The 27,525-nt window shown below is 37.9% G+C and overlaps 1 protein-coding gene across 1 annotated transcript in view; it reads left to right on the forward strand.

Annotated features, from left to right (window-relative positions):
• The window catches only part of CENPF (centromere protein F), a 62,872-nt gene extending 44,515 nt beyond the window's left edge, over nt 1-18,357 (forward strand). The window contains exons 14-20 of the mRNA XM_003802049.2: nt 432-584; nt 3,532-3,708; nt 4,003-4,164; nt 6,191-6,353; nt 8,063-8,539; nt 10,551-10,729; nt 17,969-18,357. Of these exons, the coding sequence (XP_003802097.1) occupies nt 432-584; nt 3,532-3,708; nt 4,003-4,164; nt 6,191-6,353; nt 8,063-8,539; nt 10,551-10,729; nt 17,969-18,175 (1,518 nt within the window). The 3' untranslated portion in view covers nt 18,176-18,357. The remainder of the gene's footprint in view (nt 1-431; nt 585-3,531; nt 3,709-4,002; nt 4,165-6,190; nt 6,354-8,062; nt 8,540-10,550; nt 10,730-17,968) is intronic.
• Nucleotides 18,358-27,525: the final 9,168 nt, after the last annotated feature.

Below are 27,525 nucleotides of genomic sequence, written 5' to 3' on the forward strand. Positions count from 1 at the left end.
GCAAATGCAAGTAATAGCTCTTTAACTGGTTTTAACTAATCGTAGGCCTGTTTCTTGCCAGATTAGCATAGCATTGGAGGATTAGCAGAGATCCAAGAACTGATAAACTAAGACATTGTTTCAAACAACATTCTCTTGAGGTTTAAATTTAATTCAAATTAATGCTTTTATGAGGGACTTTAAAACTTAGGGATATTATCTTGTCATTCCTTTCCTTCTTGCTGTCTTTTATTAAATCTTTGCTGAAAAGAAAAGGTAAACATGCCAGTAGGTTTCAGGAATGTTGTTGAGTGGATTAGTAAAGGGGGATTAGCCCAGTTCCATTTTATTATTGAAGGCTGAAGTAAGTGGCACAAATATGTTTTTTCAGGGTGATTAATTGTTCAAAACAGACAACCTAAAACAGGCCCTAACAAAGAGTTCAATTTCAGGTAAATACAATGATTGCAAAGGAAACTGAGCTGCAGAGAGAAGTGCATGAGATGATGCAGAAAACAACGGAGCAGAAAGAAGACTTTGGTAGAGAGAAAAATAGGCTAACTGAAGAATTAAATTTACTGTCAGAAGAAATAAAGAACAGCAAAGTAAGTTTCTGTGTGACAGATTTATTATGACCTGATAATTCAGCATGTATATTCTACTTGTTGGTTTCTGCAAGAGCTTCTATAATGTATCATTTTTTTTTTTTAGCTTTTGAAAAAACCCTGTACTTCTGTCATGATCAGAAATAGGTAATTACCACCATCCAGCACTGTCATGAGCCCTGAACAAGTCATTCAAAGCGTATAAACAGGTGACAGTACCTGTTTTGGAGCCCAAATCCATTTTCACAGAAGAGACCCTTGTACCACATTAGCTCACATCAGAGATAGATTTCATGCAGCTTTTAACAGGCTTATTTGCTTTCCTAGCCTGTCACATGTGACAAACTGGAATATTGCTAGAGATACATGCATTGATCTGTTAAGAACTCACAATGAAACAAAGAAAGGGAAAGTCATAGGTTAGAAGTTATAGGTTAGAATGCAAGGTTAGAAGAGTCTTGGGGGATGTTTTAGGACAGGGTTAATACAGCACATCTCTAGCATTTGGTTTACCACTTGCTGCCATCACCATAGACATTGTTATTTTATGGCCCCCCTCCCGCCACCCCCATGTATCTTGAGTATCTGTTACTATATAGGCCATGTTGGCAAATGAAACCTATTTGCCAAACCTAGTTAAATTGTAAACATTCCTATAACCTAGTTTATTCCTAAGTAGTACTTAGAAAAGAATAGCAAATTGTGATATTCATGATTGTGACCCTGAATCATCCCCCACAAGTTGAAATGAAATGATATATGTAGTATCCTATGTAAGTAGTTGGGGAAATTTGTGATTTTAAAAAAATATACTATTTAGTCTATGAAAACTTGAAAAGTTTTGGCATTTAGTCTCAGCAGTTGACTTAGGGAATTTTCTGGTAATGCCACATGGAAGGGAGTTCCTATGAATGATATTTGTGTAGAGCATCTGCTGAGGTCTCTTTTGGTACTGAGCAGCTTGAGAGTCTCCCAAGCATGTTGTTGTATTTCATGTATAGTATAGACATTACTAAGAAAAAACATTGGGTATTTGGCCTCTGGTCCATACATACCAGTGTGTTAGTTTGCATTGGATTTATCTATAAACAGTAAGTGCAGGCTGGGTGCGGTGGCTCATGCCTGTAATCCTAGTGTTCTGGAAGACTAAGGTACATGGATTGATTGCCTGATCGCAGGAGTTGAGACCAGCCTGAGCAAGAGTGAGACCCTGTCTCTCTACTAAGAATAGAAAAATTAGCAGCTGGGCATGGTGGTACACACCTGTAGTCATAGCTACTTGAGAGGCTTTGGGGTTGCTGTGAGGTATGATGCCATGGTACTCTACCCAGGGTGACAGTGAGACTGTATCTCATTCACAAACAGACAAACAAAAAGTAAGTGCAAGTGAGGTCAGGGGGTAGATTTTTTGAGCCCTACTTATCCTGTGGTTCCTCATTCACACAGCTTATGGTCTTGACATACAAAAAGTGATGAAATAGGAAATATATAACATAATAAACTGATAAGTACTATAAAGGAAACAAAATTCTTTAATGTAGAATCATCAAAGGGAACTGAGGGCGTGGGGGAAGGGAATAAAGTAATTTAGGCGGAATGGTCAGAGGATGTTACCTGCAGGACAAGAAGTCAGCCATGCAAAGACTGGGCAGAGGAAGGAGCCTTTGACATCTATAGAGCAGTATGCTGAAAGCTCTGAGATTAGAAAGATCTTTGTATTTTTTTTAGAAATTGAAGCCATTGTGGCTGGAGCCAAAAGAAAATGACCTGAAAAAAGATTGGATAGGTATGAAGGCTATGGAAGGTTTAGGGCAGGAAAATTAATTACGCTAGTTCTGTAACGAGGGAATATTTAAAGATGACAGGAATAGTAGAGAGAATAGTAGAGAGAAGGTAGCTCGGGGCCTAGCTAGAGGGACTGCCGCACACATAGTGAGATGGAAGAGTAAGAGCCAGCTGAGGAAACTGAGACGTCTTGATAGGGCCAACCAGGAGACTGATGTCCTAGCAGTCAAGAGGAAGGAGTGTTTCAAGAAGGAAGGGTTGGTCAGCAGCGCTACCTGAAGGTTGGGTTAGATTAGTTCAGGAGAGTGTGTCTTGAATTTGCAGCATAGAGGTTGATGATAGGGAAAGCTATCCTGGAGGAACTGGGACAGAACTGATTAGAGTGGTCGGAAGGGTACATTCACACCTTGTGGGTACAATGCATACTGTCTGGGTGATGGGCACACTTACAACTTTGACTTAAACTGTACAAAAGCAATTTGTGTAACCAAAACATTTAAACCCCTGTAGTATTCTGAAGTAAAAGTAAAATAAAACAATACAAATTAAAACAAAGAAAAAAGTGAAGGGAGATGAGGAAGCGGACTCTGTACCTATAGAAACACATATAGAAACAGCTGTTGGGTGTGTGGGTTCAGGCATGGAGAAGTTAGACACCTCTAGGGCTGGGTTTGCAAGTCCTTTATAGAAAAGGGAGGGAAAAGTGAAAGAGTTGAGGGCATTTGGAAGGAAACAGAATGTGAGCCTAAGCTGCTTAAGGAAGAAAATGTGAATCTGGAGGTGACTAAGTGTGAAGGTGGTAGCTGTTCAGTTGAGGCGGTCAAGGAATTGTTATAGTGGAAGACCTTAAATAAACTAAGTTGGAAGCATAGGAAGGTATGGTCCTAGAGTGGTTGAGTTGAAACTGGGTTTTCAGAACGATCTTGTGGTATCTGTGGATGGGACCTTGAAATGTTTGGGCTAGTGCAGAGGAAAAGTCCCACTGGAGGTAAAGTCAACATTTAAAGTTAATCCATTGCTAAGGATTATATAGCATTATATAGGTTTTGTCTTACCCATATATGATTTTTTTCCCCCACTGTATTCTTTATTTCCTAAGGAGGTATATCCAGGTTCTTTATGATAAAAAGCACAATTACAATTTTAATACTTTTCTGTTTAGGGTCAATTGAAGGAGCTTGTGCTAGAAAATAGTGAATTGAAGAAGAGTTTGGATTGCATACACAAAGACCAGGTGGAAAAAGATGGGAAAATGAGAGAAGAAATAGCAGAATATCAGCTACAGCTTCAGGAAGCTGAGAAGAAACACCAGGCTTTGCTTTCAGACACAAACAAACAGGTAAAATGTAGGGTTTGGTTATTGCGGAGCTGGAGAGTGTGTATCAACTATGGTGATTTGTCCGTTTTTTGCAAGAAGGTCAATACATCATTACTATGCTATATGACCCCCTTATAAGGGGTCTCATATTAACTGCACTATCTTTTTTTTGGAGTAGAATAGTAGAGTTGCAAAAACTCTTTGAAAATGGTCCTTGAAACAGTAGGGTTTTTTATTGTTTTTTTGTTTTGTTTTTCTTGTAATTCTCTTTAGCTATGCCTCCTTGCATAAGTAATTTTTTTTTTTTTACCCTAGCATGAAATAGAAATCCAGACATACCAAGAGAAATTGATGTCAAAAGAAGAATATCTCAACTCCCAGAAGTTGGAGATGGACCTCTTAAAGTCTAGTAAAGAAGAACTCAATAATTCCCTGAAAGCTACCACTCAGACTTTAGAAGAATTGAAGAAAACCAAGGTATGTTCACTTTTCAGTGCTTCATGATGTAGAATGGTTCATATAGGTAGTAGTGGTTTCAATGGCTTAGCATTAAGTGCTTTCATTATAGTCAAAAATGATAGCATTCATCAATTCTCTGCTGAGTTATTTTTAAAAATGAGTGGATGAATCTGTAGTCTCATAACTTAAGTAAACTTTACCTCTTGTTCCATGAATACTCTCAAGCTAGAGGAATTTAAAAACTTCTTGAGATAGATATGAAGACCAAGCCACATAGCAGATTAGGGCAGACCTCTTCAGCTATAGTGAATAATTTGGTGGGCAATTGCAAAATCTTGAATGATCTGTCTTTAAGTTAACTATACCACACCCACTTTCCTATGATGTATGGAAAAGGTGTGGAAAAGCACCCTAGTCATATCCTCCTTTTCTTCTCCATATAAGAATCATAAAACATTTTTTAGGAAAAATGGAGGTGAATCCTAGTCTCTAGATTGTTAGTCTGAAGATGATTTTGCAGTAATTTTTATCTGGAAAAGGTTGGATATTTTTTATAAGATGAATATTACCCAGAATGTGTAATAATGAACCTGGAAAATAAGTATCTTCCAGTAAAGGTCTTAGAGCAGTGGTTCTCAACCTATGGGTCGTGACCACTTTGAAACAATGAAAATACATTCTGGCATTAGGAAGGTTGAGAATCACCTTCTTAGAGGATGATTTAAATTTTTAAAATTATAATATTTATGATAAAATTCAAAATAATATTAAATGATTAATAATGTTAGATTTTGGGTTTAATCCATTTGTGATTGAAATCAGAAATATGAAGTTCTGAAAGAGCAGGTTTACTATAATGTTGCTATCAAATTGTTTCAAAAATAATAATTATCTGTGAAATAAACAAAGAATGAAATCCACGCTGTGTCATCTACTTGTAACATGAATATGGTACTCAGGTTTTTCTCTTCTTCCTGCTGCTGTTTGGTCTTCCTTTCTATGTTCATGATTTCTTATCTGATTGTTTTAGAATCATCATTGTTAAAAGATATTACATACTACAATGAAATGCCTCATATTACCTGATACCCAGTGGAGTCTGGGATGATATCCCATAGATTCATATTTCTATTGCAAAAATGTATGGATAGTCTCACAAGGTGTGTTCAGGTCAGGTTTTACCTTTAAATCATTTCCATAGCTCTTTTTGGATTTCAGAATTGTGGATAAGAAACTGTGAACTTGTACCACTGAGATGTGTATGACACAATTCTCTCACCTTTCTATTCACAGTTTTTTTTGAGAGGGTGGTGCTGTGGTGTCATAGCTCACAGCAACCTCAAACTCTTGGGCTCAAGCAATCTTCTTGAGCAAGCCTCCCAAGTAGGTGGGACTAAAGTCACCTGCCACAACTCCCAGCTGTTTTTAGAGGTGGAGTCTGGTTCTTGCTCAGGCTGGTCTCTGAAGGCCTGAGCTTAGGCAATCTACCTGCCTAGGCGTCCCAGAGTGCTAGGAATACAGAGATGAGCCACACTGCGCCCAGCCCACTCTATCCACTTTCTGCTTGAGCCACTATAAAATTTACATTGGTATAGCGAGCTATATCATTTGGCCTTCACTTGAAATGACTAAAACAAATGCTGTCCTAGGTATTGAAATTATGTTTACAAATGAAAACATAGTTCACTCACTGAGAATTTTGTACCTACCAGGAAGGTGTCTATGAACTAATCAGCAATCCAGGGTGATTCCCATTGCATAGATACATTCATAATGGGCACTTAATAGGATGCTATCTTAAGAACCATGATTTATGCTTGTGAGACTAAGGAAGAGAATTATAAAACCACATTTTCAATGGGGGAGACTTAGGAAACTGAAAAGAGAAGGTGAACTGCTTTGTGCCATCTTTAGATATTTTGTTTCAAACCTAATAATTCTTAAATTTACAGTATGTGATTCTTAGTTATATTTCATAGTTGTTTCTCCATATGCTGATAAAAAGAAATTCAAGGCTTTAAATGGAATTACTTTTGTGTTCCAGACGGACAATCTAAAATATGTAAATAAGCTGAAGAAGGAAAATGAGCATGCCCAGGGGAAAATAAAGTTGTTGATCAAATCCTGTAAACAGCTGGAAGAGGAAAAGGAAATGTTGCAGAAAAAACTGTCTCAACTTGAAGCTGCACAGGAGAAGCAGAAAACAGGTGGGCATTAACTGGGGCACATCAGTTAGCCAAATTTTTTTCTGATGTTGAAATAATACACTTCTGGTGTATGTGCTTTACTGTATTACTGAGGGCTGATATTTAGCAATTATCTATTTTACAATTTCTGCGATTATTGTAGTATTTAGAATGAAGCCTTTATTTTGAAATCGAATCATTATATCTCATGTTCTATAGAACACGTAAAAAACTGGTGGTTCATTTTACTAATGAGCCATTCTTTTTTTTAATATATATTTTAAAATTTTTGTTATTATTTTTTTTTTTTGAGACAGAGTCTCACTGTATTGCCCTTGGTAAAGTGCTGTGGCATCCAGCTCACAACAACCTCAAACTCTTGGACTGAAGCGATTCTCTTGCTTTAGCCTCCCAAGTAGCTGGGACTACAGGTGCCCACCACAACGCCTGGCTATTGTTGTTGTTGTTGTTGTAGCTGTCATTGTTGTTTGGCAGGCCTGGGCTGGGTTCGAATCCACCAGCTCTGGTGTATGTGGCTGGCACCCTTGCTGCTGAGCTACATGCACTGAGCTTTTTGTTAATATTTTTTGGGACAGTTTCACTCTGACACTCTGGGTAGAGTGCCGTAGTGTCATCATCACTCCCAGTAACCCCAAACTCTTGGGCTCAAGTGAATTTCCTGCCTCAACCTCCCGAGTGACTAGGACTGAAGGCATGCACCACTACACCTGGCTAGTTTTTCTATAGAGATGGGGTCTTATTCTTGCTCTGGCTGGTCTCTGAACTCTTGAGCTCAGGCAATCCACCTGCCTCAGCCTCCCAGAATGCTAGGACTATAGACGTGAGCCTTAATGAGCCATTCTAAGAAGAGTTTTTCATGTTGATGTCCAGTTAAGTAGTTTCTCTGTCAAAGGATGATAGGCATCTGAGTTGGCATTGGTAATTTATAAATAGCTGATTCTGGTTGTCTTTGGTTCATCCTTGTGAGTTAACTGAGAAGGGATGGGGTAGGGGTGCTATGTTTTTAGGAATGCAGGCAAAATAAATAGCAAAGGATTGGTAATTCTCCTTGTCACTTTCTCCACTTTTGCCCCTGGAGCAGCATTGATTAGAGTGGTTTCTGTGGACTATCACTTGGCAGGGCAGGTCAAAGGTCTTTTCTGTTGGGAAGAGTGCTTAACATAGATTGGAGTTATAGGGAGTTTTTGTAATGGGTTCAGTCCCACCTGTGGCAACTATAAGTTGAAAGACACCCATCTTTTAGTGTTCCCCAAGCTCTTATCCATCAGACCCCCATTTATTCCAATTGGTTTCAGAGGTTTTTCTTTTTTGTCACTGGCTCTATCCTTTTTTCCCAAAGCCATATGGCAGAGCCCTCTTAAGCTTTACTGACTTCTATTGTTCATTCACTTATGATGGAGAGAATGGACTGGGGAAAATAAGGTATGTAAAAAATTAATTCATTTGATGTCATGTAAGTAGTGCTATAAGAAAGTTTAATAGGTTGGCTGAAATATGAGTTTGAGATTTTGGTGGATTTTTTTAAGCTATCCCAATAAAAATCATGCATTTATGAGAATATGTACCTTATTAATAGGATGCCTCCCAAACAAGAGTTTGAACTGTAAGAACATAGATGGGTAAATCTCCCCCTACTTCTCAAAAAAAATCAAAGAACACATCTATATCACGATGCATGTTACATATGACATACCACTTTCTTTTGGCAGATACTGTTGTGGATGGTAAGAGAGATGAATTAATTTCTGAGATGAAAGAACTGAAAGAAACTTTGGAAGAAAAAACCAGGGAAGCAGATGAATACTTAGATAAGTACTGTTCCCTACTCATAAGCCATGAAAAACTAGAGAAAGCTAATGAGATGTTAGAAACACAAGTTGCTCGTCTCTGTTCGCAGCAGTCTAAACTTGACCTTCAGCGGTCTCCATTGCTAAGTCCACTTGCTTCAGCACCATCTCCAGTCCCTTCTCTTGCTGAAAAGAAGTTATCATCTGGCCAAAATAAAGCTTCTGGCAAGAGGCAGAGATCCGGTGGGATATGGGAGAATAGTGGAGGATCAGCACCTCCTACCCCAGAGGTATTTTCTAAAAGAAGTAGGAAAGCAGTGAAAAGTGGTATTCAGCCTGCAGAGGACACAGAAGATATTGAATTTGAGCCAGAGGGACTTCCAGAAGTTGTAAAGAAAGGTAGGCATAATTCAAAAATAAAATTGTATGTGTTCTTTTGATATTCCATATAAAAATTCACCTATAAAAAGACAGAAGCTTTTACTTTTTACATTATTGTATAGCAATCCTAATTGACTTTTACAATCAATAGTCTGCTTTTAAATTGGATAGGTACATATTTTCCTTTTTCTCATGAGAGAATGTCTAGGATCTAATTATTCATGTCACAATACAGAAAGATCTGGGAGATTAAAAAAATGACCATTCAAAACCTATTGTTTAGAGTTTGATGGTTCTTTTTTATTGAGATGGAGTCTCACATTTTCACCCTGGGTAGAATGCTGTGGTATCATAGCTCACAGCCACCTCAAACTCTTGGACTCTAGCGATCCTCTTGTTTCACCCTCCCAAGTAGCTGAGACTGCAGGTACCCATCACATTGCCAGCTAATTTTTCTATTTTTAGTAGAAATGGAGTCTCACTTTGCTCAGACTGGTCTCAAAACTCTTGACCTTAGACAATTCACCTGGCTCGGCCTCCCAGAGTGCTATGATGACAGGTGTGAGTCACTGTGCCCAGCCTTAGAATTTTGTATTTTTTAAGCTGACAAATTCCCAGTGCCCTTCAAGAGTTCCTACCTTTAATCATGTCTTACTCTTTTAGCGGGTGAGCTGGAGAGCAGCTCTGTGATGCTGGCTAGCCCCCTGGCTGTAGCCACTCACCACACTTTGTTGTTGCTTTTTTTCTTAAAAAAACTTAGTGCTGGCTCAGCACCTATAGCACAGTGGTTATGGCCCTGGCCACATGCACTGAGGCTGGTGGGTTCGAACCCAGCCCCTGCCAGCTAAACATCAATGGTAACTGCAACAAAAAAATAGCCAGACGTTGTGGCAGGCGTCTGTAGTCCCAGCTACTTGGGAGGCTGAGGCAAGACAAAACCTTAGTGCTCTCCCAAGCCTGGCCCAGGGACCAGTGCTAGTCTAGGAACTATTTGTTATTGGTTTAAAAAAAAATGTGCAGAAATTGAGAGTAAGAGCTTAGAAATTTTAATAACAATTTGACATTGTTACAACATCCAAGCATTATTCTACTATCCTCCCTCTCCCCCACATCAAAACAAATTCTTTGCCATAGATGGCTTGAGAAGCACTGTTCTGAGTAACTCTGGCCCAAACATAGTCTCATTAGTGATTTTTATTTGTAGTTAAAAGTTTAAAAACAAGTGCTGCTTTAGTTAACCCTGAATGCCACTCTGAAATATGTGTGATAAGCTCTCTTTTAGTGTGCTTGGATTTGGCTTCTCTTTGTTGGTCATCAAAAGCCCTAAATTTATGAAGAGGAGAGTGATCAAGGGCTCAATAAGCTCCCACCTAATGGGTATAACGTGGAGGTATAGGGCACACCTCCTAGGTGAAGGACTCAACTAGAACTTGGACTTTTCCTAACAAACGCAAACAATGTAACCTAAGTTGTGTCAGTTCCTTCTGTGGAAGGATTCCGCGTGAACTAGTGTGAAATTACCTGTGGGAAGGTCAGTCTCAACTCCCACCCTGTATCCATTTGAGGGTGGTCTCCTCTAGTACCTGTTACCATTTTACACATCCCCTCTTTAGATAAGAGTTGTCCTTTCTTTTTTATTTTTATTTTCCATTTTACCAATTCTTTTTCTTCCAGTTCGAATTCCACAATAAGGCCTGTTGGTGTTCTTCAGATCTTAGAAAAATGCAGAGTAAAACATCCACATAAATGAAGAAAAAGCAGAAAAGAATATTTTCTGTGTGATGTTATTTCCCCCTCTCCTCCCATTACAGTTTCTTATATTTCTAATAAAAGAAAACCTATTAGTTATTGATTGAATTTGGTGACTTCCAGGGCAGCTGTGAAACTTAGTCCATTATCCATTGTGGATTGGAGAAAGTATTTTTTGGAGTTACCTTTATCTTTGTTAAAACTTTGCCTAATGAATATAATTTCTGTTGTGTATAGGATTGGACCAGCAGTGTTGACAGTCAGCTTTTTTTGCCCTTAGGGTTTGCTGACATTCCAACAGGCAAAACTAGTCCGTATATCCTGCGGAGAACAACCATGGCAACTCGGACCAGCCCTCGTCTGGCTGCGCAGAAGTTAGCACTTTCCCCCCTAAGTCTGGGCAAGGAAAATCTTGCAGAATCCTCCAAACCAACAGCTGGTGGCAGCAGATCACAAAAGGTAAGCTACTGTCAACATTCCTCTACTGTTTGAAAAATTGCAATGTTGCCTGGGCAAAGGTTGGACATGGGATCCTAAGTCACTGGATCCATTTGAAGTCTGACCTTTTCAGTATGGTATAAGTCAGTCAGCAGTGAACAAGGCAGAGGATGGGCATTATACCATCGAGCTGCACCATCTCATCCCTGACTCAGTAGACCATTTATACATAGTCTGATGGGAAATGGAATTGTTGGATCAGAATTTAATGTATTTATAAGTAAGTTTCAAGCATTACTGTTGAAGGATTTGAAGAGGTAGGCTGTTTTTTTATTTTTTGTCACAGGTATTGGTCATTGTTTGTTTCAAACATTTCATTCTCCCCATCTTCCCCTAGCTGTAAATTCCTTTTTTGGGGGGGATTTCTCTATTTTGATTGTTAGGTAGGAACAGATCTTAGTGACCTCTCGGTACCTTACGAACAGCACTTAAAAATTTAAAGCGTAGAAGGTATTTGCTTAACAGATTTTTATTCCTATTACTATAATCCATACCAGCAGGTACTATTTGTGTGTGTGAAGTATATATACTTTATTTTACCCTCATATTTTATTTTCTCATTTTATTGAACTCTCATGGCAGGAGGTATTGTGAAAGAATGAAGAAAATGAGACTCTGTGTAATGCGATAATTCTTAAAGAAGGAAGTATGCTTGCTCCTGGTGAGAAGTTTAGATACCAAAACGTGAAAACCTTTGTGATTAGCTACATCTAAATAAGAGTAGATTTGTAAAGTTGGTTTTTGTTGATGTATAAGAGCTATAAACATGAAAGAATTATACCTGCTAATAAGTTTGTTCATAATTTTTACATTATTATAAAAATGTATTAATTCCTAGGCAAAGAAGAAAGATCTGAAATTTTCTTTCATTCACTGAAATGGACCCACCTGTTACTTAAATTAGAAATATTCTACCATTTTGTCAAAATTTTTCTTTCTCCCCCACCAAATTTCCTCTCTCTCTCTCTTTCTCACACACACACATACACACACACACACACACACACACATGCACGCACATACACCCATACAGGTTAAACTTTAACTTTTGGATGCTGCCAATAGCAAAACACTGAAGAGTATACTAAAATAGGGCCTGACTTTCCAATGTCCATACAAATAATTTCTCCTTAAAGCAACTAGAGCCCTTAAAACAGTGGTTCTCAACCTTCCTAATGCTGTTACGTATTTTCATTGTTACAAAGGAGTCATGACCCACAGGTTGAGAACCACTGCCTTAAAGAGTGAGCCTACTAAGCTTGACCAAGACTATTAACCATAAGATACCCACTGAATTTGGAGTATAGGTACAGTTTAGCTTATGGTCCTGGTAGAGGCTGTGCCATTTCCTGAGAAGGGTGACTAGGAGTCATCCCCCACACCTCAGGACAAAGTATTATAATATCCATTCCTGTCTGTCTCATACTAACAGAGAGCAAATGAAGAATTAGTCTGGCTGTCTTAGAACAAAACCATAGCATAAAGCTAATACTCTGTACCTCTACTGTCTTAAGGCAACTTACTCTACTATACTTACTTGCTTAAATATCTGTCTTCTCATTTGCAGTCTGAGTTCTGTGAGGCTACTGGTTATATCTCTGGTTTACATGTGCCCTGTCCTCATAGCTAATGTAATGTCTGATGCTCAGCAAATATCTGCTGAATGAATAGAATTGTGACTGTCGTGCTGAAGTGACTGCAATAGTAGATGTTTATAAAGATGTGTTAGGAAATTGTCTTATGAAATCCCCATACAAGTTATTCTTTTCTACTTTTATGAGGAATTGATGCTAAAAGCAGTTTGCATGTAGAGTTCAGAATTATTACCTAGGAAAAAAAGCTTTGCACACTAGGGGGCCTATTCTCCACACTGCTGTTGAATCTGCTGAGTAGGGAGTAGTAAGCATGGCTTCCTGCAGATTTGTGTTGAGTGCATTATCTATATGCAGTTCAGTAGGCACCAGCAGTTATGAATTGCTAAGCAATTTATTGCAAATGAATAAGGAGGGGAATCTTTCTGAGAGGAGGCTATAGGAGACATTATAATTGGATTTGGACTCTTCAAAACCTAGCCTAGGAAATTTTAATTTAATTCAGCATTTTCTGAGTTGCCCTGTGAAATTCTTGTCTGATTTGTTAAGCACATTTCATCATTTAGTTTTAAAAATTTAGAATAAGGTATTATTTCCTAAAGCAGTTCTTAGAAACTTTTCCCTGAGAGGTGACTGGCTAAGTTTTGAGAGGCAATTCCCTAGCTCATTTAAGACCTTTAGAGACATCTGACAAGTTCAAAGAGGAAAAAAAAAAGGTGAGATGCCTATTATTAGGTGAGGCTTATTTTCTGTTACCTTTCTAGAACAAATGAGCCCAGAATCATCTACTAGTTTGCTGGGAACAAGGGACTCTGATTAGAAACTTGACCTCCTGAACTTGGGCTTGGCAGTCAGTGCTAAAGGACTGTCCTCTAAACTGTAAAGCCCACCATGGATGGTGGTGGTGTTGTCAGTGTCGCTTTGCTAGTTTAGCATGTGGAGATGGATGGGCCTTGCATTCTTTTTCTACTGGTGAAGTTCATTTTCAGTGAGTTATCTACATATTTATCCTTTCCTAGTTATGGCTGCAGAATCATTTGTAAAAGTGGGGTATAGACGCACTATTTTTTTTTTTTGAAAGCTTATTGTATTTTTTTTCCAGTTGAATTTAAATTTTATTTTTTTATTAAATCATAAACACATAGATCATGTATACATTAATGCATTTACGGGGTACAATGTGCTGATTTCATATAGAATTAGGAACGCTTACATCACACTAGTTAATATATACCTCATCTTGTTTACTTAATTATTATGTTAAGATATTTATACTCTATACTTAATAGATCCGACATGTACCCTTGCATTATGCACTATAGGTGTGATCCCATCATTCACCCTCACTTGATCTCACCTCCCCTGTCCCTTCTCATCTCCCCTCCTTCATCCTGGGCCATAGTTGTGATCTATTCTTCATGTGAAAGTGTGAGTGATTGTAAATTGGTTTCATAATAGGACTGAATACACTGGATATTTTTTCTTTCATTCTTGAGATACTTTACTAAGTAGAATATGTTCTAGCTCCATCCATGTAAATGTAAAAGACGTAAATCTCCATCTTTTTTAAGGTTGCATAATATTCCATGGTATACATATACCACAATTTATTAATCCATTCATGGGTCAATGGGCACTTGGGCTTCTTCCATGACTTGGCTATTATGAATTGAGCTGCAATGAACAACCTGATGCAAATATCTTTTTTATAAAGTGATTTTTGGTCTTTTGGATATACGCCTAGTAGAGGAATTGGCAGGATCTCTACTTTTAGATCCCTGAGTATTCTCCATACTTCTTTCCAAAAGGGACGTGTTAGCTTGCATTCCCACTGGCAGTGCAAAAGCGTTCCCTTTTCTCCACATCCATGCCAACATCTGTAGTTTTGGGGTTTTGTTATGTGAGCCACTTTTACTGGAGTTAGATGGTATCTCAAAGTGGTTTTGATTTGCATTTCTCTGATGATTAAAGATGATGCGCATTTTTTCATGTGTCTGTAGGCCATGTCCCTATCTTCAGAGAAGTTTTTGTTCAAGTCCCTTGCCCACAATGAAATGGGATTACTTGTTCTTTTCTTATTAATAAGTTTGAGTTCTTTGTGGATTCTGGTTATTAAACCATTGTCAGAAGCATAACCTGCAAATATCCTCTCCCGTTCTGAGGTCTGTCTACTTGCTTTACTTACTGTGTTCTTGGCTGTGCAGAAGCTTTTTAGTTTGATCAGATCCCAGTAATGTATTTTTGGTGTTGCTTCAATTGCCTGGGGGATCCTCCTCATAAAGTATTCTCCTAGGCCAATGTCTTCAAGAGTTTCTCTTGCATTCTCTCCAAGAATCTTTATAGTTTCATGTCCTAAGTTTAAATCTTTTATTCAGTGAGAGTCAATTTTTGTTAATGGTGAGAGGTGTGAGTCCATTTTCAGTCTTCTTTAAGTCGCCAGCCAATTCTCCCAGCACCATTTGTTAAATAGGGAATCTTTTCCCCAATTTATATTTTTGATGGGCTTATCAAAGATCAAATGACGATAAGTGTCTAGATTCATCTCTTGGTTCTCAATTTTGTTCCATGTATCTACCTCTCTATTTTTGTGCCAATACTGTGCTGTTTTGATCACTATAGATTTATAGTATAGTAAATGGTGGCGCAATTCCTCCCGATTTGTTTTTATTTCTGAGTAATGTCTTGGCTACTCGAGGTTTTTTCTGGTTCCATATAAAATGAAATACTATTTTTTCCAGATTTTTAAAGTATGACAATGGTGCTTTGATAGGGATTGCATTAAATTTGTAAATTGCTTTGGGTAATATGGATGTTTTAACAATATTGATTCTTCCTAGCCATGAGCATGGTATATTTTTCCATTTGTTAACATCTTCAGCTATTTCTTTTCTCAGAGTTTCAAAATTCTCTTTATATAGAGATCTTTCATGTCCTTTGTTAGGTAAATTCTCAAATATTTCATCTTGTTTGGCACAACTGTAAAGGGAATAGAGTCCTCAACTGTTCTTTCGGCTTGACTATTTTTAGTATATATAAAAGTTACTGATTTATGAGTATTGACTTTGTATCCTGAGACGCTACTGTATTCCTTGATCACTTCTAAGAGTTTTGTAGTTGAGTCCTGGGGTTTTCCAGGTATAAAATCATATCATCTGTGAGGAGTGAAAGTTTGATCTCCTCTGACCCTATTTTTTATACCCTTCATCGTGTTCCCTTGCCTGATTGAGATAACACTTCCAATACAATGTTAAAGAGCAGTGGAGACAGTGGGCAACCTTGTCTGGTTCCTGACATTTCCTGAGTGGAAATGTTTTCTATTTTACTGAGTGGACATGTTTTCTATTTTACTCCCTTCAATATTACATTGGCTGCGGGTTTGCTGTAGATGGCCTCTATCAGTTTAAGAAAAGTCCCTTTTATACCTAATTTCTTAAGTGTTCTGATCATGAAAGAATGCTGGATATTGTCAAAAGCTTTTTCTGCATCTATTGAGAGCATCATATGGTCTTTGTTTTTTAGTTCACTTATGTGACGTATTATATTTATAGATTTATGTATATAGAACCAACCTTGAGACCTGGGATAAAACCCACTTGGTCTTGGTATATAATTCATTTGATATGTTGCTGGATTCTGTTTGCTAGGACCTTATTGAATGTTTTTGCATCTATGTTCAATAAAGATATTGGTCTATAATTTTCTTATTGGATCTTTTCCTGGTTTGGGGATCAGGGTGATATTTGCTTCGTAGAATGTGTTGGGAAGTATTCCTTCTTTTTCAATGTTTTGGAAAAGGTTAAGTAATATAGGTACTAGTTCCTCTTTAAAGGTTTGATAGAATTCTGATGTGAAGCGATCTGGTCCCGGACTCTTCTTTTTTTGGGAGATTTCATATAGGTTGCTTATGTCTGTTAGAGTAGAGTCTTTTATAAATCGAGGCGCATTCTGGTAGACGCACTATCTTAAGAGATTAAATACTTGGTGAGTTTGACCTGGTTTAGTTTTGGGTCATTTTTAGGCTAGCCTAATGAAGGTCGAATCCACAGTTTAAATTCTGATCTATAATTTCCTCAATTCAGTATCACAGAAGTTGAGCCTAGGGAAGAAACCTAGGAAAGCAGAGTTAAGGCCATTTAATTGGAATTAAGAAAGAATCTTATGGGGCTCAGATTCTCTATCGGATGTTTCTCTTTCTCAGTCTGTTTTAATGGTGATCTAAACATTTGACTGTCCCACATTTGATAGATTCAAGGGAAACACTTGTCTTTTGTGTCAGTATTTCTCTTAAATAGTACCAGTAAAGCTCTGTTTTTTTCCTCCCACTTCCCATGGATGGTAATTTTCCACTAAGGCCTGACTTTTCAAGGCAGCTTCTTTTCAGTGTCCTATATATAATCTGAGATACAAGCAAACGTCTGTTCTGGGGTGTTGATCTGTTGGCCAGATTTATTAGATAATTCTGTAATGAAGTGTATGTAACTGTCTTTTAGAACCATGTACTTTCTATGGAAAGAATATACATGGGAAAATAATTTCCATTCTCTTTTCTTACATCAGAAGGAGGTCCCTGGAAATCATTGGATCAAGGAGTGTATGTCACATAGTTACCTTTTTTTTTTTTTTTTTTTTTTTTTTTTTTTTTTTTTTGCTGTTTTTGGCTGGGGCTGGGTTTGAACCCACCACCTCCAGCATATGGGGCTGGGGCCCTACTCCTTTGAGCCACAGGCACTGCCCCCACATAGTTACTTTTTAAAACCTGTACCTGTTACCTCTTTTTGTTTTAAAGATCATCCTACTTCAGTGTTCCATTCTTGCCTTTAACTTTGGTTGAGTGAAGTTTTTCTATACTTCCATTTTCCTTCTGTTCTTTCTTTTTATTGTCACCATATCGTTTTTCACTACTCTATAAATCTGAAAATGTCTGGGACTCACCAGCTACCTCCCCCTCTCATCTACTTGAAGTCTATTTCCTGAAATACCCTTTTCTCTTTAAAGGTAGAACATTGGAGAGGGGATTTAGTCTCTCTAGCTTTATTACTTGATAGCTATCCTTCTGCTGTAATCTAAATTCAATATGGAAACAAACAATAATATGAGGAGAATGCTTAAAATACATAGAAACCATCCTAGCTCTTTTAAATGTTAGGTAAAGCTTCCACCCTATAAAGGTAATATTACTAATTTGGATTATTCTTATTTTAAGTGATAGCAAAAACTCAGGACAGACGGAGGCATATTTGGGTTCTCATTTAGGAATTCATTGAACATTTATCATGTGGTCCCTCAAGCTGTGGAACCTAAGGATGTTTAGAAACATAGGGCATAGTCTTTGTCCTCAAAGAGTTTTCCTTTTGGCCTGAAAATATCACTCTTACCTTGGGCACAATTCTCTGCTTATCAGAGGTGTCAAGGAAAGTTTGATGACTTGTGGAAAGTTTGGTCTGACATCCTAACTTCTCTCGTAGGTAGGGGCCTACCTACAGTTGTATACAGTTCCTAGAGAAGAAGAACTTAACTTAAAACTTGACGACCTAGTTCTTTATTTTTTATGCTATAAGAAGATGTGAATGTGGTTTAAGCCTGTAACTAATAATGTTTTGTGTTGCAGGTCAAGATTGCTCAGCACAGCCCAGTGGATTCAGGTACTGCCTTCCAAGAACCCACCACAAAAACTCTCTCAGTCAATAATCTTCCTGAGAGAAGGTCAGCAGATAGCCCTAGAGAGAGCGTGAGACCCAAGCGAGGCCGACTGGCCCCCAGCCTGGAAGCTGGAGCTGAGCCCTCCAAGGACGGTGAGAACTGTAAGGTCCAGTGAAGAGACCTGTGTATCAATACCCCTGGAAGGCAGAATAGTTGTCAGCCCATGGAGACTTTCTTTAGTCAGGGACCAGTTTGTCAGTGAGGAGAAAACAGTTCTTTAGTAAATAAAAATATATTGTACTCTTGCTATCTTCCATGTATAAGTATTAAAAATGTTTGGAAGCAGTGATCATTTATTCAAGCGCTGATTTTCATCTCTTTTAATGTAAATAATACTGTATAAAGCTTTATGTTAGTAAGTTATAATTAAATGGCAAGCACTATCTAGCAACTTCTGTATGTGGATTTTTACACTGAGAAAGTAAAAAAACACATTTTATACTTCCAATTAACTGCTCGCAGGAAAATGGAAACTTTTGCTTTATGATATTTCCTGTCTATAGTGTTAGGCATGAAATAGATTTAGATCAGGAATTTCTTTGAGTGAAATGAAGGAAACCCCTGTTATCTGTTAAGGAAAACATGCACACATATACGTAGGTAGGTGTGTTTATCTGTCTTCCAATGTGACTTACAAATCTTTGCTTCTATAACCTGTACATATGTGTGTGTGGGAGTAGTGGGGAGGTTATATGTTTCTCTCCAGTCAGTCTGATGGCAGGTTCTCAGAGGTGCCGTATACCTTGTTTCCTGTCCTTGTGCTTTTTTCTTTTTTAAGATTAATTTCTTACAATTCTTTGGTGTGTGTTCTCATATCTGGTGTTGTATTAAAACGCGACCTTTGTTTTCTAATAAAAAAACGCTTTGTTTTCTATAAAAATGCTTTCTAAATATAAAGGTATTATGAATATTGACACTGTCCTGTTGCCACCATCTGTTCACAACCTCTTGTAAAATGTTTGAATAAATGATATAGATCTTTAAACAAATGATGCTAGTATATTTAGTGAACATATTCAGATATATTAAAAGACATAATTTAGAATGTGGATCATAAGGATTATATGTGAATATGCTGTATTCATCTCAGTGCCTAGTACATTGTGTATACCCGTTTAATCACATCAGGATATAAGTGTGTGATATTTTTCAGCTCACTCACTGATATAGATATGAAAATACACAGGCATTATAAGCCATATCAAATCCAAAAACATTTGAATAAGCTCTTGCATCTTTGAATCGGGGTAAAAAAGTTTTTCAGGATGTGAGCTAGTAAAGGATAATTTGTTCTAGGCTTTCAGTTCAGATTGATATACAAACTTTCACAAACATCGTGATTCCTATTTTAAAATTATCTTTGCATGGTGGCCTCTGTTGTTGGACAATGCTTCAGTAATATTAAGCTACTTAGTATTCATCAACTGAAAATGATATCCTGATTCTACTCATTTTGTTAGTTGCTCAGGGTTGTGGTCTGGTGCAATGTCCTTACCATAAATCATCCCAAGGCTGCCATGTGCTCAGGGGCATGACCTAGAGTAGACATTGTTGGAATCAGGCCATCAGTTTTATTGGCAGTCTCTAGTGATTGGAAGATTCCACTCACTAGGCCTTGCTGGGTAGTTTCTTGAGTCCTTGAAAGCATCTTTATCTTTTCATAGGTATGCTGTAGCTGCCATTGATGTGACGTGAAGTACTTCCATTTTTATAAGCACAGCAAATTGTTCACACAGCAAGTTGTTCACAGTCTCATAGACAGCTAGGATATTAAATATTCTTTTTCTTGCACTAAAAACACTCTATCATGAGCTGAGCTGCACTTGGGATAAAAAGTAAATACGCTAGATTCTCAACTCTCAAGTACCTTATAAACCAGTTGAGTCATAAATAAGATCCCAGCAGACAAACTCATACTGGAAAATGGACCAAGTCCAAACGTCTGGGAATTAGATTGTCATCTGTACAATGAGGGGCTTGGTTGAAACAATTATGTTGCCTTGAGTGTTCTGTAGGAACTAAAGTGGCCCCTTGTGTTGTTGAGAGGTTTCCACAGTCCAAAGGGATTGCATCTTCAATAAGAAGGGAATGAAAACCAACATTTAAGTGTAGCCTGATTTCTTAAGAGGCACTTTTCCTTTCACCCCCTAACTTGCCTTCTTTGAGACTTAATTGTGATTTTTCTCATTTGATCCCAGTTCGTTTTTGTTGGAACTATAACATTTCACAGATTTGTTTACACTTGGAAAGACATCAGGTACTGCGCCTGTAGTCACAGTTGGTTATCGTGCCGGTCACATGCACCAAGGCTGGTGGGTTCAAACCCAGCCCAGGCCAGCTGAACAACAATGACAGCCACAACAAAGAAATAGTTGGGCATTGTGGTGGGCACCTATAGTCCCAGCTACTCGGGAGGCTGAGGCAAGAAAATCGCTTAAGCCCAAGGGTTTGAGGTTGCTGTGAGCTGTGATGTCACAGCACTCCACCAAGGGTGACATAGTAAGACTGTATAAAAAAAAAAAAGAGTTTCAGCCTCAGGTCTGTGAATACAGAGCCCATTCTCTTTCTTGTTTGCCTTCTGCCTCTGTACAATCAGGCTTTCCAGAATAACTCTGATAGTACATAATTAAATTGGATATAATAATTTATATTTTGTAGTTGTCATGATTAAATTAGTTAATTGCTTAATACTTTACACTTATGCACTCAATAAAATGTTGGTTATTAGCTGGGTGTGGTGGTGGGTGCCTGTAGTCTCAGCTACTTGGGAGACTGAGGCAAGAGAATTGCTTGAGCCCGAAAGTTTGAGGATTTTGTGAGCTATGATGCCATGGCACTCTACCGAGGGGCACAAAATGAGACTCTGTCTCCAAAAAAAAAAAAGTTGATTATTCTGTATATAAATAATTATATAGACAATTTCAAAAACTATTGTATCAGCTTAAAATTGTTAGACAAATCTGTTCATCTAACATAATACATTAATTTCAGATCAAATTCTGTACTACAGAATTCTCACCAATCTGAATGCCACTAATGCTTGTTTTGCAGGTGAGTTTAATCACTAGAGATTTGGACATATTCAATTATCTTGCAAGTGAACCATTCATTGATTTTGTTTTTTGTTTGGTTCATTAAGAATAACCAAAGAAAACAATTAACTGCAATTTTATTTACAAATGGGTTGTGCTTCAGAAGTTCAAATATAAATTGGTTGTTTGGAACTTAGAATACATTTCCTTTAGAAAAGTGTGATTTTAGGAATAGGGTTGCCCAAAACTCATTTTTCTGTCCCTGAATCGTCTCTCCAATGTGTCTATGGTTCCCTTCCCATTTTATACTGGACAGGAATAGTCCAGTAGTCTCAGGATAGAGAAATAGAGATGTAGGCTCCTGTCTGCTACATTTCTACAACAATGGCTGCTCCCAGTCTAAAAGGAAAAGTGAGAGTGTTTTGTTGGTTCTGATGCTACTGGCAATGTCAGTTTTGTGTAATGTTGGTGTGTTTGTGTGTGTAAATTTACAAGGTCTGTTCAACTGATAGTTTAGTGTATCACAAGGAAACACACATATCCCAAGCTTTGTATGTTTTTGTTGACTCTCAGGTTGAGTTCCAGGCCCCATATTCCCACCAGTCTTCATTTCCCCAGTTCAATGACTGTGGCAGATGAATAAGATTATTATACTTAGGTATTTCTTCTCCTCTAGGATTTCTTGAGGATGACCAGGGGGTAAGGTGTAGAAACACTGTATTTGCTAAACCAAACGCTGTTTCAAATGCTTTATCTCATTTGATATTTAATAATCTTGAGAAGTGGGTCCGATTTTACCATTCAAAAGGAAATCCAAAGAGGTTATTAAGTTTTCGACAAAATAAAACAGGGCTCTAGTCGATATCCTAGTGCAAATCTCTTCATCTATTAACATGTACCTCCCCAGAAAAGAGTAGAGGGATTCCCGTCAGGGTCAGGTAAGAAGCCAACTACCAGCCTGGCAGGTTCTTTTTAGAATCCCATTCTGAACCCAGTGGAGGAATTTTCCTTTTGTTAGGGCTTAGAACAACTTTGCACACAAGGAAAATTTGCTTTATTTTATTTCACTTAGCTTTTTGATGTAGTTGAAGATTTGGTATCCGCGTTCCCCAGCAAAAATTATACTGTTGGGATAATAGGGAATTTCACTTCTCCCACTTTTGTTTTTCCCAACACTGCTTTTGCAAAGAGGTAAAAAAAAAAGAAAAGCTTTCTATAGTTACAGACTTTCTGGTGAAACATTGGGACATTTTGAGTTTTAGATGTGAGCCATTCACTTGGTATTGAAATCACAGCTGTGTTATCTAACAGAGCAGTTGCTGGCTGTGTGCTCACTACCTCCTGCTAGACCTTAACTCCATGGGCAGTCCACATCAGGGTGTTATTTGTCCTGGATCTGCTTGTTTTGGTGGTCATCTTTTTGGGCATAAGCCAGTAGAGGGTCACAAGTGTGCCTGTGTTAGCCCGCAAGGGTTTATTCCCTCTGCTGTATATTGAACCCTACACAGAGGTATAGTGGTCACTTTCCTTGGAACTGTAAGTGTGGGGAAGAAAAGACGTGCCCTTGCTCTGATTTGTAAAGGGTATAGTGTAGTGAATGTGAAGACCACTTTCCTTCCTAAACAGCCAAGATGCAAGCAGGTCGATGAGCAACATCTGAACTCTGCACTAAATAGTTATTTCAGAAATTGAACTTTCTACCTATGAGACAATCAGAGGCTCCCTAATATGGAAATACCAGATGTTCATGGATTTGCATATAACCTATTTTAATGTAGGACAAATAAGTGAAGGATACCCACCATTCTAAAAATTTAAAACAAGTTCTCTTCGAGAAGAGTTACTGCAAATTTCACCTACCAATCTGTTATCAAGAAAACCAGAAGCCTAAATTAGCATCCTGAATCTTGTTCCAATATGCGTAAGAAAATTAGATTACTTTCCCCCTTGAGGTTGTCATAAACTCATTTAAGAAGTGAATATGTTAGTTTGGAAGTGTCTTACATTGATTTCTCAAATCTGGCATAATTACTTTCCCCCTCGAGGTTGTCATAAACTCATTTAAGAAGTGAATATGTGTTGGTTTGGAAGTATCTTACATTGATTTCTCAAATCTGGTGTAGAATGTAGTCAATGAAGAGATGTTCTTTTAAACCAAGTTCAGCTGTTGTTGTTTTAACATTCATAGAATTTTTAAATTTTATTTTATTATGGTGGCAGAGGTAGTGATTATCTGCTTCCACTCTCTTTCTTGTCAATAGAATCCCACTTTTGTTCAGAGATTGGGCAGCAATTTGCTCGGGGAATATGTGGGACTCATCCCCAGGGAAGGATGGATAATCAGCATAAGCCAATTATAGTCATCCCATTACCTTTTGCCAGTGATTAGTTATGATGACCACCCTGTAACTAATTTTGGGACCAGAAATGAGGCATTTCCACGACACTGAGTAATGCCAGATCAGAAAAATGAAGAGACTCTGTCCTTGGTAATTTTGTTAAGCTTCTTGAACCAACCTTGGACTTGCCATGTCAAAAAATTAAACATTATTATTTAAATCAACTTCCAGTAAGAAATTCTGTTACTTCATTCATAAGCTTTCTGATATAATTAGAAAACCTTTTTACAGATTTTTTTGTTAGTCAACATCTACGTTCTTTACACTTTCTTTGAGTTTGGCTTGACACCAAGCAAGAGAGCACTTTAAAACCCAGGTGCTTAATGATCTTCCTTTCTCTAGGTCTGTCATGAAAAGCAATTCTGCTTAGTTTGATACAGTACACTGATCTGAAACTTAATTTTAGCCTATAAAATGGACCAAGTTACACAGGAAAATACATGAAGAAAGCAAGTAATTTTCTAATGTCCCTTAATTCAAATCTTTAAAGCAATTGATTATTCAGCCTATTATGATTTTCCTAAACATCACATACTTTAAATTATAATCATCCAAATCCCCAAATCAAATGACTTTTGAGATAGCCACAAATTTTATTATAACAATATTGTTTAATTACCTAAGTTTTCTTTGTCACTTTTAAGATGAAGAAATTGAGATTCTGAAAGGGAAATGGTTTTCTCTGGATCCCACACTATCCCCTAAAATCCTAGAGTTCACCTACCTAGAATACTACTTTTAAAAAATAGAACGTGTTGCCAACATGAATAATCACTTGCTCATTTTTTTCCCTAGAAACGTCACTCATGCATTGGAAAGAGTGAAGAATTTGAACTATATTGAGAAAATTGAATCATGAGTTCTGTACAGATGGTATATCCCTCCACTCTTCTGCCCTGGCTTAAAGACCAGAATAGTGCTAGATAAAGCCAGCAGGGAAACCATGATTAGGGTGTCAGTTAAGAGGGATGTGTCTACATGCTCATGAGGTAGTCTTGGGCACCATCACAAGGCACCAACACCCAGTGTTGCTGTGAGCAGAATCATAGACCCTTTCCAGTTCTATTCCCAGTGAAAGGCCACATTAAACTCCAGCCATTTTTGGAGCCCAGGGCTTCTCTCTTAGTAACTCTGAAACACAGCAATGTTTGCCTTTTACACAGTTTGGACTTACAAAAAAAAATTTTTTTTTGCAGTTTTTGGCCAGGGCTGGATTTGAACCCACCACTTCTGGCATATGGGGCCAGCACCCCACCCCTTTGAGCCACAGGCGCTGCCTCCCCCCCCCCCCCCCCCAGTTTTTAAAATTATTTTATTTTATTTTTTTTGAGGCAGAGTTTCACTTTGTTGCTCTTGGTAGAGTGCTGTGGCGTCACACAGCTCACAGCAACCTCCAACTCCTGGGCTTAGGTGATTCTCTTGCCTCAGCCTCCCGAGTAGCTAGGCCCAATTTTTTTTTATAAATCTGTATTTTGAGGTGAACAGTTTGCTATTTTTCCTCCTTTGCTGACAAAGTAATAAATTTCCCTTCTAAAAATAAAAAAATAAAAAAAATCTTCAATATCCTGACAGAATTTTAAGTTTCCCTCTTTTCTTCCCTCAGACTCCTTTTTGTACATACAGCCTAGTTGAATTCAACTAATGCAAACTAGAGCAAAATCAGAGGATAAGTATTGACCTTTCCAGATTACTCCTTAGAATTCCCTGCTAAATTATTTTAAAGACAATTAGCCACTTGACAGATGGACTGGATTTTAGAGGGTCATATCCCACTAAAAATTAAGTAGAAATAAAACAAAGAATTCTCAATGGTCCTTGAAAAGTTACCCTTTTTTAATTTTAAATTTAATCATAGCCGTGTACATTAATGCAATCACGGGGTACAATGTACTGGTTAGTAACACACACACAGAGTATGTATATATATACATAGTCAATACAATTTTCAGTGGAGAATTTGGAAAATGGAATTAATGTTTATAAACCCACTCTAACACAAACAAATAGTGTTTTTATCTGCAATAGAGATATTGAACACACATTTCTTTTTGTGTAGTTTTTAAGGACACATCCATAGAGAAAAGGTATTTTTACCATACAGCCTCTTGAGATAGCTGTTTACCAGGGTTTCTTCAGATTCTGTGGTTTGTTTATTGTTAACTTTTTTTTTTTTTTTACAAGAAATCTTGTTTTCTTGTTTCATATATTAAATTCCCACTTTAGCTGGTTCCTCTTCTCCAAAATAAAATAAAAACAAAGTAAACAGACTAGGGAGCTAAGATTGGTCAGCTTAGATACCATATCCATTTCACAAGTTGTTGATAATGAATGTGCTGTGAATTGTGATGGGTCAGAAAGAGATGCCCAGTGAGGGAAAAAACAAAAGTAAGGCGGGAGGAGGGAGCATGGTATGGGGAGGAAGGATCGTAGGATTAATAAAGATACTATCCCAAATAAAGGGCCTTTTGCTCTGTTAAGTTTTCAGCTCAAGAACTGGAATTGTGATTCTCTTGTGGAGGACTGCAATTCCAGGCTGAAGAGGGCAGACCTTGGACCTCAATCTCATAGCTCTTCCCTATGAAGGAAGACCCCTATTTTACCACAACAAACACTTGGAAACCACCACATGGCTTTTCTTGGTATTTTAGCTACTCCCACCTATTTTCTGGGTGCAATCAACAAGCCTCAACTCACTTTAAAAACTGTAACTTTGAACCAGAAGTCAGATAAATCTGACCCCAACTCTAATTAAGTTAATAGCTTTAATTTCTGCTACCATATTTGACCAGAGATGCTCTCGGGCATTGATTTGGGCTCGTCTGCGTTCCTCCCCACTGGTCCTGCTTAACTTTCTAAAAGAGGTTTTTCTGTTTGTGTCTTCACTCAGTCTTTACTCTGTTCAATCTCCCATAGGCTAGGAGACAATTAGGAGGAAAATCAAAAGATGTAGATAATTCCCCAAATGACTGAAAAAAGTGACAGTCACCTTAAAAAATCACCTTAATATACAATTCATTATTTCTGTCTCCAATGGTTTCCTCTTTTGATTTCCGCGTTTCCATCAATTATTTCACTCCTCTGCTACTTAGTTTTTTTTGTTTTAATAACCAAGACTGATGTAATTGAACCTCTACTATTTTTCTGGGAAGAATTTCTCTGAAGTACTGTCAATTTCACTCTTCTATCCCCAACTTCTTTAAAATTATTTATTGAGCACTTTTATTTAAGTGCTCAAAAGGATATTTTGTATAAAAGCTCATGTCAGTGATTGCTAGTTGTTGCCAATATTCACTCTTCTTCATTTTTTTTTCTCCTTTTTCTTTTAACAGAACTCTACTTTTCAGGGGAGAATGTTGCTGCCTTCATTAAAACTATTTTTCAGAACCAGGCCTGATGGCTCATGCCTATAATCCTAGCACTCTGGCAGGCTGAGGCGGGCGGATTGCCTGAGCTCAGGAGTTCACCATCAGTCTGAGCAAGCAACCCTGTCTCTAAAAATAGCCAGGTGTTGGTGGTGGGCAACTGTAGTCCCAGCTACTCCAGTGGCTGAGGCAAGACAATGACTTGAGCCCAAGAATATGAGATTGGTATGAGCTATGACACTACAAAACTTTACCAAGGACCACAAAGTGAGACTGTCTCAAAAAAAAAAAAAAAATATTTTTCAGCCTCCTTTGCTGATAGGAGGAGATAGGGTCATGGGATTAAATTCTGACCAATAACATACAAACAAAATGTCATGTGGGACTTTGAGAAATCTGCTTAAGGAGAGGTGACTTGGCTTTTTGCTCTTTGTTATATACTTTGCTTCTAAAATAGGGATGTAGTGGCTAGAACTTTTTCTGGGACCAGGAGAACGGAAACTATGCCCTATGTGTGGGAGAGCAGAGAAATGGAAAGAGCATGAGTCCCAGGTGACTTTGTGGGACCCTAGGTCCCTAAAACTTGGACTAAATTTTTATCTTCTGATCCTCGAGGATGCTGTGCCGGTCTGGCGTTTGCACCAGTCCTGGATGTGGAGGGCGAAAGTGGTC

Source organism: Otolemur garnettii, unplaced genomic scaffold, assembly GCF_000181295.1.
Source record: "Otolemur garnettii isolate 467f Iridium unplaced genomic scaffold, OtoGar3 scaffold00229, whole genome shotgun sequence".
Taxonomy (NCBI): Eukaryota; Metazoa; Chordata; class Mammalia; order Primates; family Galagidae; genus Otolemur; species Otolemur garnettii.